Genomic DNA, 16940 nt, shown 5'->3' with positions numbered 1-16940 from the left:
TATATATATATATATATATATATATATATATATATGTGTGTGTGTGTGCGCGCGCGCGCGCGTAAATAATGACAAAATCCACGAAGGAAACTGATACAATGGCATAATCGCTACGAGGCCTTTCGACTTCTTGTCCTTTACTCAGTGGACTGATATGGATATGAAGATAAGTTTGCAAAGAAAGCTCGTATAAATGACAGATAGGGATTATAAGGGAAATTTATGTATACCTGGCTAATTCTTCATCTGTGTTAGATTTCCAGGTATACACATTTTATTTTCCTTTATAATCCCTATCTGTCATTTATACGAGCTTTCCTTGGAAACTTACTTTTATATTTTATATTATTCTGTTTAGTAAAGGACGAGAAGTCGAAAGGCCTCGCAATGGTTACTCCATTGTTTCACCTTCCTTCGTGGATTTTGTCTTTATTCATTTATATAATATTCATCACGTTCCATATTTTCGTGATTCTACTATATAAAATATATATATTATATATATATATATAATATATATATATAAACAGATATACTGCATTGACGGTGTGCCAGCCGAAACTTTCTTATGCTCAGAATCCTCTTTATATCTTAAGCTGAAGCTATATAGGTAAAAGGAAAAAATTGGCCAAGATATTCAAACATTTGTACAATTGAACGAACATTTACCACAGACTTGGAATAGGGAGACTCATCTTGCACTCTGACGAAACAATGAACTCCGTTTTCTTTCGCGCTATTTAAAAGTTTGCAGCATCGAAACCGATACTCCAAATTCTAATACCATTTCTCTGATGCCAGAGAACGGATGGGATATTTCAGAGGCATTTGTGTGGACTTAAGCTTACTACACCGCTCTCCCGCCCACGTATACGTCTTCCTTGTTTACCCTTCCCGTGCAACGTTCAGTTGGGTCCCTGTTCTGGAAGCCTGGAACCGTTTAAATGCTGGCTCGTTTTTTGTCAGCGTCACGCCCATGGCGGTGATCCCATCTGAGCAAGTTGCCATGACCTTGAAATCGCATGGTGATTTTATGCTGTCTTCTCAGATGGCTGTGTTTCCGCTTATCAGAAGGTATTATAATTAGCTTAAATTTATTGTTGGTTGTATTTAATGACAAATTTATCCTTTATAAGCTAACTTTTAAATTATTACCACATGTTCGCTTTAGTTGATGTTCAATATGATGTTGCTTAAAAGGAAAAATAAAATCCTCTGTATTATACCTTTGTGCACCTTCATGTTCGATGCTTGCTGGAAAAAAATTATAAATAAATTTTGTCAGATGACAGCGTATTCTCTGGAGGTTTAAAGGATGACCGCTTGCGCGTCAGAAGCTGACGAAATACAGTATTTCATCGTCATGTTTCAACCCCAGTAAACCATTCGTATTTTAATTAAGAGTTGAAACATCTCTTGTTGTTAGTGGTATCAATAATACTGTAGTTTAAATTTTTTAAAATAAGTAGATTCCTGTAATTTCGGGTAAACTTAACGATGACTCATGAATATGCCCTGCGGCAAAAAAGTGATGTTGGACTTTGTTATCCTGTGTTGGCGAGTAAAATCAGGTAATTTACACTGCTCAGTGTACGGGTTGTTTGCTCATGTCGTTTGACACAGCAAATTCAGCAATTATAGATAGAAGACATGCTCAGGTGTGTTGTCCGCGGAGTAACACCAACCGACGATATTGTTTCCATCTCGCAGGTTGGCGCGTGTGACAAAAGTTGATGCTTATAATGATGAACATTTAATTTAAAATGTTGATATTATAGCAGTGTGATTTTAGAGGCTGTAAAGTATCGACATAGTATGGGCCTTAGCACATCGCATGGGTTCGTCATAAACGAGCGATCGTCGTATTCATGACCATTATAATATATAAATGGGTGGGTACAGGCGCTTCACAGGTAACTTCGATGACAGCAATAGACGCGATGAAGTCCGCGACAAGTTGAAGTTTATAGAGGGCGCCAGCGGCTTGGACGACGAAATAGAATCGCTATACTCACCCGTTTTCTGTTATAAGGGGATCGGGGCGTCCATCGCATCGTATTGGGGAGAGGGAGGAGGATCGGACACCCTTCAGAGTGTCAATGTCCCACTGTCGCCCACCAGACCGAAAGTTTTTGCTGGTAGTGTTGTTGTGTCGGTTGACGGGAGTGGGTGTGAGTGCCCGTCAGACTCTGGGATTTTCTGTAACGAAGTCGTTTGGAAAGTGCCGGCGCGATGCTGAAGTTTATGAAACCGTCGCAGAAGATCACGCCGGAGAGGCTGCAGAAGCAGAAGGAGCTGTTCGACTTCAACAGGGTGAGTTGGCGGTCGTCGACGTCGAATACCTATGATGTGGTCTCTCTCTCCTGTCTTGCCTTGCCTGCTGCGGTCGACCCGTGTTGATTCATTCTCCAGGGACAGACAACAAGGATGATGACCTGGTGTTTTGCACACAAAAGGGCGGCGTGACCACCCTTGGGCGTCGTCCTAATGAATTATACCTCGCTCTCTGTCCGTCTCATGGGAGGCATCTCTCGTTCTCATCGACGTGCCCCTGGGATTGGGTAGACCAGGAACCTCCCATGCTGGTCGAATGCAGAGTAGGGGCGGTCACGAATTACTTAAGGTTGGGGGGGCAGGTCATGATGCCTTGGCTTGCATGCAGAATAAGGGGTCGCGAATTAAAAAGGAGGGGGTGCCTTGCAGAGTAGGGGGTCACGAATTAGGCTATACTAAGAAAGGGGGGTTGCCTAGGATAAAATAACGAGTTGGGCGTCACGAATTACCTGGTGGTAGGAAAGGTCATTGTTTGCCTAGGCCCCTTAGTATACTTACTATATATAATACCTTAGACCTCTGCAGTCCAACTTTCCATAAGTCTCATAAGCCTAGGCTAGGCTACTAATGTGTCCTGACACATTCAAACGTTTAAAAGGCTTAGGCTAGGCTACCCTCGTAGTAATGATTAAATCCGCGATGCTTGTAATGCCCAGAAAATAAGTCATATTTTTCTTTTGAGTAATAATGCTAGGCATTAATAATTAAATTTTAAATAGAGAAATGTTAGCCCAGCATAGGCTAGGCGTAGAATAAGCAAATGGAAGTAGGGGGTGAGTGTAGAATGATGGGACAGGTTCCACACACAAAATCAGACCTAATCTTTCCTAGAATGCCATGTACCTGACCTAACCAAACCTTACCTTCCTAACTTGGAAAATATTGAAATATTTTAGTGGTTAGTCTAATTGACAATAATATAAATGGCAATATCTTTACCTCAGGCTAGGCATATTTAGGCTACAATTGTCAAACATAACATTCTTTATAAAGGAAATAAAAGCTATGGCCATTTTTTCTAATAGTTTATAATTGTTACTGGTTTTAAATGTTGGTATAGGTTCTTCATTCAAAATGCTTTGTTGATCCATTACAACTTGTGTGTTGATAAGGAAGCAATTGCTTTCTGTAGTCTGTAATCAGCTCAATTCTTCACATGATAGTTGAGAATGGTGACCAAATTACTCTTAATCACCAGTGGCACCCAGAAACCATTTTTCGCTGGTCAGAAGCTTGGATCAAATGAGATAGCCTGTGTCTGTGACAGGCAGAGAAATATCTGCTTCCCGACCCTCATATCTCTCATATACTAGTTCATAATTGAGTGCTGATTAACCATGCCCTCATAGTTATTAGCAACATTTTATTCATTAAAACAATTTTTTATTATGCAGTAGAGGAATGAATGCAAAGCGCGCATTTCTTTTTTATATATGTGCTGTGTATGAAAATCTGAAAGTCAAATTTTTTGTTAACTTATGTTTTAAGTAAAAGAAGGGAAAGAAAACTCCACATGAGCTTTTGGTTTTCAAAGCAAGCAAACGAATGGGTATCGCCTATGTATGTAGGGATAAGGTATCCTTTGACGAGTCTCCTAGCTGTGTTCGATAAGCTTTGAACCCTGTTGCCCATACCTAACAATGATAGTGAATCTCAGTAGAAAACTTTGTTTTTGGACAAGAAATAAGAACCAAATAGTTTACTTAGCAGGTTGTAGAGTAACCTAACCTAACTTAGGATGCTGGGTCATTCGGGACTTTTAGGCATGGACCCCGCAAACTAACCTAACACCAAGGTGTAATCTTCCACTGTGGTTCTCCTCCCTTCATTGTTATTTAAGGGGTTTATAACTGACAGGAATATCAAATTCATCAGAATTGGCAGGAATTTAGAGGAAAACATTTTTCACAAGATTTAGGAATATCGTTGTACATTTGAAACTGTATGACACTAAGCATGAAAGAATGACTACATTGCAAAACTGGTAGAAACCTTGGCATTTTCCTCATGTGTATGTATATATATGTGTATACATATATATTATGTATATATATAATGTATAATATATACATATATGATATATGTATGTGTGTAATTTAGCTATTAACACACAAAAGAACTTTTGTTACATAAATGCTTAGAGAGTATTATTGAACATGTAATGTAATGCTGGTGCACCTGTGTATTGATATTGTGTATGTATTATGCTAGTCAATGCAGACAGGAAAGGTCAGTCAGCTTGGACATGTAGATTATACATACTCATCTCCAAAGGTTATTGTGTAGATAAAAAGTCACAGTTTTTACAGATAAACTTATCAGTCTTTTGCATATTAAACACCGATGCCCTGTCTAAATTGTTAGTAAATATTCTCTATCCACTATGTTTTCTGGCAGTCATTTGATATTCCTTGCCATTTCCTTTATGGTGTATGGAATAAATTCCCTTTGTTGTCAGAGGTTGTTATTCTTTTACATTACTCTATTGTTGTTCTCTGAATTTTGTTTGATATTGTAGACTAATGCACTACTTTTAGCTGTATTTATTGGGAGTCCAATTTGCTTTACATCAGTTAAGTGTTCTTATACACTATTTATCTCGACATTCTCTTCTACTGTACTGGCAGGCACCAGACCATTTGTGGAAAATAGGTTTTTGTATGTTTAGTGTTATATAAACATATAGTTATTTTGTTGTTCTATACTTATGTTAACAATTTAAATAAGGTTGATGGTTTGTTAATTCTTATTCCCAGTTCTTTTGTCATTTAATCAACTTTATTTAAATTATTGCCATTTATGTTTTCACTACACCTAGTTTTATACAGCACTGTCATTCGTGTAAACTTCCATAATTGTGTCAGTCAACTTTAAATGTATCTTGTACTCCTTCATTATTAGTTTTTCATTTCTGTGAACGTCTGTTTCCTCATTTATTGAAGTCATATTTATTATTCACTGTCTTGGGTTGCATTCTTTTACAGTGGTTTTTTTATAGGTTTTAAGAGAAGTTTTAGGTCTGGATCGTTTCACTATAATTTTCCTACCTCTTTTAGCAACCATTTTGATTGTTTTATTTTACTATAATGCCGTAATTGGTTCTGGTTTTATACCATGTGGGCCTGATGCTTTCTTTCTCAGGAGTATTTTTAGAAGGTTTTGCAGGTTATTAGTTTTTTGTTCACTGGCATTATTTTTTTTTTTATTAACTCCACTTGTTACGTTGAAACCATGTGGTATGTCAGTTTTGTTGGAAAATTGGTTCTACCATCATTTTTTTTTTTTTTTTCTGTTTTTCTACAATTTACTTTTTTTAATCATAAATCGTGTCTGGCTTTCTAACTTTTCTCAGTTAATCTGTGGTACGTATTTATTCTCTACTCTTATTCATTGTTTTCATATGTGGTTAATTTTTTTTTTACAACTCTCTGACCTTTTATTATGTTTCAGTCATTTGTTATACTATTTGCTCTTCTCCTTCCACCATGTTCTTTTTTTCAAGTTTTTTTTAACCTTTATTTATTCTTTTAATGTATGGTTTACTTGAGGTTCTTCTAATAATTTATTAGTTGTATATCATAACCTGAAGTTTTTCTTGTCTCATACTTTGCTTTCACTACTCCAGGAAATTGCATAAGGTTTTTTGAGGTAGGGTTAGGTACTGCTTTCCTTTTTGAGTTCTGCTCTGGGTACTACTATAATATTTTGATATTGCAGTCTGCTGTTTAGGCCTTTTTACAAATGAAGCTAACACTGCTTTGTGATCGGTGTGTGTCCTTGCAAAAAAATTCAACAGTAAGGAGTTAACTTCTCTCACGTAGGCTATGAGCTATTACCACATATTTCTTTTTCAGCATAGACCCTAAGGCTTAGAACTTGGTTCTTTGCTGTAGTTAAGAGCTTCAGTTTCCACGCATAGAGAACGGCTCGTTTTTGTTCTTATTTTTTTTATCATCATCATCCTGTATGCATAAAACATTACTTTACAAGGGTGCTTTCTTACATTGTAACAATGCATGTGTATCCCATGCTTTAGATATTGACCCCCTCCATCTGTCTTCAGCTGAAATGATAAGAAGATTGTCGAGTGAACTCTCCTATGATACAGTTTTTGCCATTTACCCTTCTTTTCGTTCAGAATTTGTCACAGCACTGGAAAACTGCACAGCTGACATGACATATCTGATACTCATGGTATGCCTATCAAAATTCATGTATTTTCATATCTATAAAATTACATAGTGAACATGAGCTGCATGAGAAACTATCTAAAAGTTAAAAATAGAATATTGCATCATAATGTAGTAATGGGATATGGCCAGTAGAGCAGCAAAAAATGGTTTATTCTCTCTCTCTCTCTCTCTCTCTCTCTCTCTCTCTCTCTCTCTCTCTCTCTCTCTCCTCTCACACACTTGGTACTGGATGTGTTTCACTCACCGATTGTGAAGTGCTCTTTTTAGCATTTAAAAATTTATCATGGGCAGTATTTAAGTTCATGTAAGGGGAGCATCTTGTGTACAGTAAACAAAACTGGCAATATCTACACCAGCTTGTATGTTTGTGTGGTTTTATAGTATTGATTCTCTCAAGAATATTATTGTCAGGTGTGTCTGCCTCATTTAAACTTTCCTCACTTATTTTTATTATTTATATGACAATCCATCAACAATTTTGAGTACTGAAATCACTTTGCCATTTACAAGAACTAAATGCCTTTGCTCTCTGAAACAGCTTATCCGTCATTTTAAACCATAAGGTCATCGCTTCTTGAACAACTACTCTGATGACACACAGCTTATGTCAGCTCACGCATCCTGGGAGCCTTCTTCACAATTCAGGGGTTTCCAAGTGTTACAGAGTGTTGCTTTAGAATAGCAGTGGCTTGTTGGAACATCTTGAACATCTTCCAGCTTGATCAAAGCAGATTGTGGGATAACCTATACGAAGTTCTTGGTGGTCCCACGGTACACATTTTTGTCAACTTATCCTCAAGTATATACAGACATTTTTTATTAGTATTTTTGGTTGTTCTGATGCGTATGGTGACAGAAATATAGCTTGTGAGCGTTTCCTTTGCTTAAGAATATTTCCTGATCATCTAATACTCCTTATAAAGTTAGCCTTTATATACCCTGTGCGTTAGTAATATAAACTCTTCATTGGCTGGCTAAGTTCACACCCACACACGCTACCTATTAACCCCATGAGATTTTGCAGAGTGGGCAATAATGAAAAGTTCTGACTGAAGTTTCTTACGTGCTAACGCATGTCTTCTTGATTCGTTTCACGTCATTTATTTTGATGCTGCGGTTTGATCTGGATGAGTAACGGGTCGCATTAATCTCTCGCCTCTTTCCATTGCTCCGGTTCTAGAGGTTTGATAATTGTGTCAACAGATTCTCCAGTGGGATTGTCAATACGTAAAATACAGGTTCCGGTATCCACCTGCTAGATTCGCCTCGTACTACTCGTCTTGTTTCTATTATTGCGTAACGGTTTGGGGGAGAGAACTCTGGTATATTTAATTGAGTGGAAAGGCGTCCTCTATTATTGCTAGTCATGTGTCATTGAGTTGTGTCATTGCATTGTGGGTAGAGCAAGGTCATCAATAACATTCGGTCATCCACTGGATGACATCATTGTTTTAGGCTCTTAAGGCGATTGCGAATAGACCCTATTATTTTGATCAATGCACGTTTATGTAAACATTATTCAGTACATAATGCTGAACGGTAAAATCTTGTGGTACTCATCCTGTATTGATGAGAAAGTCTCATTTATTATGCCCGATCATCAATTCTTCTTCTTGGCGTTCCCATTAACCGAAGGCTTTTGTAACTGCCCATAGTGCATGAAAGCGTTCGTGTCGAGGTTTTAATAATCGAGTTCTCTCCCGCATAAAGTAGCGTCTGGCGGTTGCAAGCAGTAATTTGTGCTCATGGATGCTTTGCACTGCTTTGCTCATTATTATTATTTTTTTTAGATGCTTAGATTGCATCCTAGCAGATGGCGTTGGTGTTTGTGTCAGTAGTTTTTTTTTTTTTTGTGGGTGAATGTAATAAGAATCTCTCTCTCTCTCTGGAACTAGCAGTTGCCATATATAATATATATATATATATATATATATATATATATATATATATATATATATATATATATATTGTGTGTGTGTGTGTGTATGTGTGTATAACACTGAAAGTTATGTCATAACCATTTTTAACGGAATAAAGAATCTCTCTCTCTCTCTCTCTCTCTCTCTCTCTCTCTCTCTCTCTGGAACTAGCAGTTGCCTATATATATATATAGTATATATATATATATATATATATATATATATATATATATATATATACATATATATATAAACACTGAAAGGTAAATCATAACCATTTTTAACGGAATAAAGAATCTCTCTCTCTCTCTCTCTCTCTCTCTCTCTCTCTCTCTCTCTCTCTCTCTCTCTCTCTCTCTCTCTCTCTCTCAGGTTTAAAATGGAATTTATCGTTCCCCAAGTGAATGAAGTCATTCTGTATCTCCCGAAAGACTTGTGTTAACGGCGTTCCGTCGTTAATGTACCTATATATATATTTCTTCACTCAGTATTCGGTCAGGTGTATCGGTCGTAATTATACTCGTAAACCAGTTTACCAGTCGTATCTAACCAAACGTGAAATCACAAGTGTGTCGTCGTCGGTCTCTGTGATGAGAATGTATCGTGTATGGTTTCAGTTTAGCCTACCGAACAAGAAGGCTAGGCTAGATTAGAAAGAAATTTCTCTCTCTCTCTCTCTCTCTCTCTCTCTCCAGGGGAAGAAAGGAAGGTCGGTTAATGTCAGTTCAAACTGGCTTAATCATGTTTGAAAATAAATTAGTGGTAATCATGGGGTTGTCTTGTACGTGGTGACAGATTTCTAGAATAAAATATCGGCGTCGGCGTGCTTAATGTATGCACTAGAATACTAGATGACTAGAAGATCCTAACGGTACATATGCTAAATACTTACACAGGCCAGTCTTGTACATGTCTACATACATACATTACATAAATGTAGTGCATACAGGAACATGTAGTTAATCGGAACAGCCGGGCATGTCACTTTAACCCTGTGGGAATGGTTCGTAAAACCACGATTGGAATCTTGTTCATATTAGGAATCAACTTATTATTATTATTCAAAAGATGAAACACGTTCAATGGAACAAGCACGCACTGGGGCCATTGACTTGGAATTGAAGTCTCCAAATAATATGGCGTTCATAAGGAAGAATTAAGAGAAGCTGAAGAAAGGGAAATAATAATTGAATTCTCGTTCAGATTCGTTTCTGAAAAAGCTGAGGCAGAATCGTATTACGTATATTACAACCCGGTGGACTAATAGTAATCTTGGAATAATTCCTTTTCATTATTTTTTTTTTTTTTTGGCTCGAGTGACACAGTGACATTAGTACGTTAATTAATAGTAATCTTGGCATAATTCCTTTTCATTATGTTTTGACTCGAGTGACACTACTACGTTAAGATCCTACTTGATAGCACCGCAGTTGTGTGTGTGTATTTCCAAATATCGCGTAGATGGGGTAATGTTGTGATGTCATGTAGTAACAGCTTGGTTTGTCATTCTGTTGCCCTTAGTCGGCCGGGTTTCTCTTGCCTCCCTTGCCGGCAGATGCAACAGGTGAGCACAGTTCAGCTTTTAATTGTCTGTGTATATATTTTTCAAACTTTTTATTTTTTGTTTTTTCGTTTATTTCGGTTGTGGGCGCTTATGACCACTGCAACAAAGACCATTCATTCTCTCTCTCTCTCTCTCTCTCCCCTCTCTCTCTCTCTCATCTCCCCTCTCTCCCTCTCTCTCTCTCTCTCTCTCTCGTACGTATATATATATTTAACACAGAGGTATGTTATAACCGTTTTTAATGGAATGAAGAATCTCTCTCTCTGGGTAAGCAGTTACGTATATATATATATATATATATATATCATATATAATATATATATATATATAACACTGAAAGGTATGTCATAACCATTTTTAATGGAATGAAGAATCTCTCTCTCTCTCTCTCTCTCTCTCTCTCTCTCTCTCTCTCTCTCTCTCTCTCTCTCTCTCTCTCTCTCAAAAATACCTTTCAGCGCTGAATGCCCTCGTAGGTTCCAGCGCTTGGCCCTGACCTAACTTTTACTACTCTGCTTTCCTAATAACAGGTTATCTCGTTCATTGAGACACGTTAGACAAAGCCACACCCCGCTGAACTGTCCTTATCTCTGTCTCTTCTTATCTAATCTCGTATTCTTCCAACGTTGAACACCCCACTAGGAAATATCCGGTGATGACTCACCGTAACGTATATTCTCGTTATCTTTTATCAGTTAACGTATTGCTACAGTGTGATTCATAACTAGAAATGTCGGCTGATAACCGGTATCAAACGGGTTTTATGGCGGGTGGTCTCGAATCACCAGAAGTAGGTTTTTATCTCTCTCTCTCTCTCTCTCTCTCTCTCTCTCTCTCTCTCTCTCTCTCTCTCTCTCGTTGTGGACTGTCTCGAAGTAAATTACGTACACTTTATTGCTGATCATCAATAAAAAAAAAAAAAACATCCAGGAAGTGGATGATTTTATTGATGATTAACCCATCCGTAGTTATTCCTTAGAAATTATTTTCTACTTTTAATCTAAGACATTGGGAAGTGGTTGGTGTTTTATTGTGGGTGGGGGATGGGGGGGGGGGGTTGGTGGGTGGGGAGGTAATTTGAGGCTCTGTATCATGAGCCCTTTTTATTTCCGTGATTCCGAGCCCAGAGGATTTGAGTTTGGTATATACTAGATCATCTTCGTGTTAATGTGGTATTGGATATAATACGCATGCGCGCGCACGTACCTTTGGAGGGTGCGGTATAAATGTAAGAAGGCACGTGTGTTTTCATCACTTGTCTAGACATTATAATATAATATGAATGGCATTTATGCATCAGAGTCTACTGCCAAACATAATTATTCTGTTTTAAAAGTAAATTGGGAATCGCGGTCACTTCTCACAGGTGGTTGTAAGTGTAGACTGATTTAATTGCAGAAATTTAAGCGTAGATTAAGTTTAAGCTTAAATTTAGTTTAATTGCCGAAATTTAAGTGTAAATTTGGTTTGATAGCCGAAAAATGTGTAGATTTAGTTTAATTGCCGAAATTTTAAGTGTAGATTTGGTTTAATAGCCGAAATTCAATTGTAGGTTGATTTGATAGCCGGAATTCAAGTGTAGATTTAGTTTGATAGCAGAAATTTGAGTGTAGGTTTGGTTTGATAGCCGAAATTTAAGTGTAGGTTTGGTTTGATAGTCGAAATTTGTGTAGATTTAGGTTAAAAACCGAAATTTAAGTGTTGATTTAGTTTAATAGCAGAAATTCAAGTGTAAATTTAGTTTAATACCCGAAAATTAGGTGTAGATTTAGTTTAATACCCGACATTTAGGTGTAGATTTAGTTTACTACCCGAAATTTAGGTGTAGATTTAGTTTAATACCCGAAAATTAGGTGTAGATTTAGTTTAATACCCGACATTTATTTTGGTGTAGAATTTAGTTTACTATACCGAAAATTTAGGTTGTAGATTTAGTTTTTTTTTTTTTTTTTTTAATACCCCGAAAAATTAGGTGTAGATTTAAGTTTTTAATACCCGAAAAAAATTAGGTGTAGATTTAGATTTAATACCCGAAAATTAGGTTGTAGATTTAGTTTTTTTTTAATACCCGAAAAAAAAAAATTAGGTGTATGATTTAGTTTAATAGCAGGAAAGTTCAAGTGTTAGATGTAGTTTTTTTAATACCCGAAAAAAAAACGAAAAATTAGGTGTAGATTTAGTTTAATACCCGAAAATTAGGTGTAGATTTAGTTTAATACCCGATAATTAGGTGTAGATTTAGTTTAATACCCGAAATTTAGGTGTAGATTTAGTTTAATAGCCGACATTTACTATCACGAAAATTACCACGCGCGCAGATGTGTGACAAGAGCGCTTTTAGTAACAGATGTAGACTAATCTGCCAGAAATGTCCTGGAAAATCACTTCTTGGAAATAAGCTGATATCTCATTTGCATTGATGATGAGTTTGTCATACAGGATGAATGTTTTGCAGTGTACCCTGTTGTTGACATTTGAATAACATCCGTTTTGTATTCATTTAATAGTGTCTGTGATGTAATGTCACGATCTATGAATGTATAACAATTTTACATTTAATATTAATGTTGGTGGTTGACATTTTGATGTATTGTATTCGTGCGCCATAGTTGAATCTCTCTCTCTCTCTCTCTCTCTCTCTCTCTCTCTCTCTCTCTCTCTCTCTCTCTCTCTCTCTCTCTCTCTCTGCTAATTTTTTTTTTATGTATTTAATGTTATTCTTGTCTTCTGTTTTATATTTTTTGTTTTAGCAGTTTCAAAATGAGGCGTTGTTTTGGAAAGGCTTATGCCCCTGGCAAAGTTATCATACTATTGCTATAATAATAGTAATGATGATAATAATAGTAATGGATAAGTATCAAGCACTGAAAATAGAAATAAGAAAAATATGGGATATGCCAGTGGAAATTGTACCCATAATCATAGGAACACTAGGCACGATCCCAAGATCTTTGAAAAGGAATCTGGAAAAACTAGAGGTTGAAGTCGCTCCAGGACTCGTGCAGAAGAGTGTGATCCTGGAAACGGCGCACATAGTAAGAAAGTGATGGACTCCTAAGGAGGCAGGATGCAACCCACTTTAAATACCACCCAGTCCAATTGGAGGACTGTAATAGACCAAAATAATAATAATAATAAATATTGGCGACATATATGTTATATCCACTGTAGTTCATGGTTTAATTCTTAGACTTACCTGTGGTAACAACCTTCACAGGTAAAAGGTAAATAACTGTGCTGCCCCAATACAGTTGTTCAGGAGTGAGTCATTCATGCTTTTAAGCGCCATTACCACGTGTCATCGGTATATCCGGTGATAGTGATGTCGTGTGTGTCTGTGTACGTACGTGTGTATGTGTGTACAGTTTCTTTCTGGTCAGTTTTCCTCATCCAGATATCACCTGTTAAATTTGACATTTCCGCTACAACCCAAGGAGATAATTTTAAATCCAAATTAGTTTTTGTTTTTTGTTTATTGTATCCTGCCATTGCAATGACTTCATGTTTTCTTCTTAGTTTGTCAGTTTTGCTTCAATTGCACCCTAGGTTTTTAGTTTTTTATTTTGTTTTTCTCGTGTACTAGCGCTATTTATCGCGATTTTTATTATTCATTCCATCCTTTCTCTCCAAACGAAAGAAAGGAATTGTAAGCTGACTATATAACTGACGTCGGTGAGAAGAGTTAGCTGGGTACAGAGTCCAAGGTCTTGACCCCACAGGTGTGGTTTTGGGGAGGGGTTGGGGGGAGGGTTATCTTTCCATTGGAGCTCCGACGAGGGGTCAGAAAAGTGAAAGCAGCCATGGAAATACTTCGTGACTAATGAAAGTGACAGAGAGAGAGAGAGGGGTCTGCTTCTTTGTTCGTCTGTTTTTTTTTTTTTTTTTTTTGTGTTTTTTTTTGTTTTTTTTTTTTTTTGTTTTTTTTTGTATTTTTCTTGGGGGGGGGGGGGGGGGGGTGGTCGATTATCTGGACCAGTTCTGTGCCGAAATGTTACATTTGCATGGTGATCTTTATATTATAGTTTATTGTGGTGTTTCGGTAGCAGGTACGAGATGCAAATATCACAATTGGTCACTTGAAATAATTAGGGATTCGTGCTTTCTCTAAAAAAAATTATATAGATTTTTACCGAATGCAGTCACTGCTTTGGAAAAACTGGTTTATGACCCACAATGATAACCATTGATTTACCACCTTTAAACTGAAATAATCATATGTACATTTTTTAATTTTTACCGATTGCAGTCACTGCTTTGGAAAACTGGTTTAGGACCCACAATGATAACCATTGATTTACGACCTTTACACTTGAAATAATCTTACGTACATTTTTTTTATTGCTGAATTAATCTTTATTCATCTTTTTTTCAGGCCTGCTATCATGGATTTCCTGCCAAGCCCTCTGCCCTGGCTTGGGACCCACGCCTTCGACTGCTGGCACTCGCTACCAAGACAGCTGAGATCAGGATGTATCCTTTTACTCATTATACAGTAGGACTCACTCATTTGTGCTTCCTCTACGTTGGTTTGGTTGTTCGTAATTATGATGAGGTTGGAATGTGGAGAGGCTTAATTTAAACCTTTGAGAGGAACGGTAGGTTTGTAAATTTTTTTTTTTTTTTTTTTTTTTTTTTTTTTTTTATTTTTTTTTTATACAAGGTAATGGGCGTAGTTGATTAGTACTTCATCTTTTAGAACGTTAGTTTTTGCGAATGGTATAGAGAGATTAGGATGTCTCAAAAACTTGTTAGTCCATCCGAGGAGACATCGTGTGCTCACTTTTCTCTGGGAGCAGCTTTTACTGTGCATTCACCGTGTCCTAATTATTTTGTGTAGCTTTCTTTTAAACTCTTCCACACTGTTGCTGTTTACAACTTCCCTGTGGCAGTTTATTCCACGTGTCACATATCTTGTATGTGAAGAAGTTCCCACAATGGGATGTGTTTTATCTCTTCAGCTCTAGTTTCCATCCATTATTTCTTGTCTAGCTTTTTAAAGAGAAACTCTTCCACACTGTTGCTGTTGACAACTTCTGTTGGCAGTTTATGCCATGTGTCATATCTTGTACGTAAAGAAGTTCCCACAATGGGATGTGTTGTATCTCTTCAGCTCTAGCTTCCATCCATTATTTCTTGTCTAGTTTTTAAAGAGAAAAACTCTTCCACACTGTTGCTGTTGACAACTTCTAGTGGCAGTTTATCCCATGTGTCACATATCTTGTATGTAGAAGTTCACGCTCGACGTGGTGCGGAAGTCACGTAAAGCCGTTGGTCCCGTTGCTGAATAATCACTGGTTCCATGCAACGTAAACACACCATACAAACAAACATATCTTGTATGTAAAGAAGTTCTCACAATGAGAAGTGTTGTATCTCTTCAGCTCTAGTTTCCATCCATTATTTCTAGTTTTTTTAAGAGAGAGAGAGAGCATGTAGCGACACATTTACATTTGAATTTCTATGCTCGCTCCTCTGTTGACCCTGTGGTGGCAGTGTGAATATGACCTGGTTGTCCATGGCTATATGTGTTTAAGGCTATAGTAGTTCTACTGAGGTTCGGTGATTCTTTCTACCAATACAAACCTCCTGGCTTGCATGTCGGAATTTGTCGTCCCGTCCGTTATGAAACACAAGCCGCTTGGAATGTTAAGCCCTAGGGCTTTAGAGAAGGGGAGGGCTAGTATAAGACCCGGGTGCCAATGGGGTGCATGGAAAGACACCGATGAAGGGCGCTTCCCTCCGGAGGCTCTTTTGAACACAACGCGATTGGCTCAACTTAGTGGTGGTGTGACTTGAAGTACTTCGTGTCGGAGGATTTGGGGGAGGGGGGAAGGGGGTGGCCAGGTTGATATAGTTGTGGGGGGGGAGGGTGTGGTTTGTCAAGGTTTGGGGGCTTCCAAGGGAATCTCTTCGTACTAGATAGATTTAATACGCTGTTGGTCGGAAGAAGCCTTAAGAAAGCAAGTTTCCTCCTCCTCCTCCTCCTCCGCCCTCTCCTCCTCCTAGCGCCATCTTGCTAATACATTTTGTTTGGGTGATGTGGAGTCATGTAAGGTTTCCCTTTTTGAGGTCGTCCAGTGTGCCTTTGTTTTTCGCGCTCTACCCCCCCCCCCCCCCCCCACGTTCTCTCTCTCTCTCTCTCTCTCTCTCATCGGAGTTTGAGGGTATGTATAATGCAGTTAAAGCACATATATGTATGCACGAACTTGCAATTTGTAATTTTTCCAACTGATCCCCCTGACCTTTCTCAAAATATACCCATGTATTATATATATATATATATATATATATATATATATATATATATATAATATATATATATATATATATATAGTTATGTATGTATGTTGTGTCCTGCGTCTTGTCCCCTTTTTATGGCCCTGCCTTATTACCCATATTCCCTTCTCCCTGCTTTCCCCTTAGAGCCTCAAGAGTGGGTATAGGGCATTTTTTTTTTCCCCTCAGCTGTTTCTCCTTTTCCTGTTAACTGTCCTCTTCCCATCGTAGGGACGAGATTTTCTCTCATTATTAACGCTGTATAGGAAATGTGTGTGTGTGTGTGTGTGGTGCGCTAACTTTCCATTTTAAATTCTACTCTAGATTGCGTATGTCACTGTCAGTATTTTGTATATTCCATGTGTATGGCCCTGAGATGAAATAAAGAATATTATTATTATTATTATTATTATTATTATTATTATTATTATTATTATTATTACAGTCGTGTGTTTTTTCTATGCTCATTGGATGTAATATTTCAGAAGTATGTATTTTTTATATAATTACGCCACCTTTGCTCATTTTCAGTAGAGAGAGAGAGAGAGAGAGAGAGAGAGAGAGAGAGAGAGAGAGAGAGACGTTGTAGGTTCAAGATGTTTCGGTAGCTTGTCGTGGTTCAGGATTATGTTACCCAGGTTATGGGAACTTCGC

The 16940-nt window shown here is 37.5% G+C and overlaps 1 protein-coding gene across 6 annotated transcripts in view; it reads left to right on the top strand.

Annotated features, from left to right (window-relative positions):
• Nucleotides 1-2115: 2115 nt before the first annotated feature.
• The window catches only part of LOC135215002 (lethal(2) giant larvae protein homolog 1-like), a 95237-nt gene continuing 80412 nt past the window's right edge, over nt 2116-16940 (top strand). For 4 of the 6 annotated variants that reach the window (XM_064249537.1, XM_064249535.1, XM_064249531.1 and 1 more), the window contains exons 1-2: nt 2118-2313; nt 14383-14480. In XM_064249537.1, the coding sequence (XP_064105607.1) occupies nt 2233-2313; nt 14383-14480 (179 nt within the window). In that variant the 5' untranslated portion in view covers nt 2118-2232. Of the gene's footprint in view, nt 2314-14382; nt 14481-16940 lie in introns of all 6 variants that reach the window. The other 2 variants (XM_064249534.1, XM_064249533.1) reach the window with 2 other exon arrangements.

Source organism: Macrobrachium nipponense, chromosome 46 (genome assembly GCF_015104395.2).
Source record: "Macrobrachium nipponense isolate FS-2020 chromosome 46, ASM1510439v2, whole genome shotgun sequence".
Taxonomy (NCBI): Eukaryota; Metazoa; Arthropoda; class Malacostraca; order Decapoda; family Palaemonidae; genus Macrobrachium; species Macrobrachium nipponense.
This window is presented reverse-complemented; position numbering and strand designations above follow the sequence as displayed.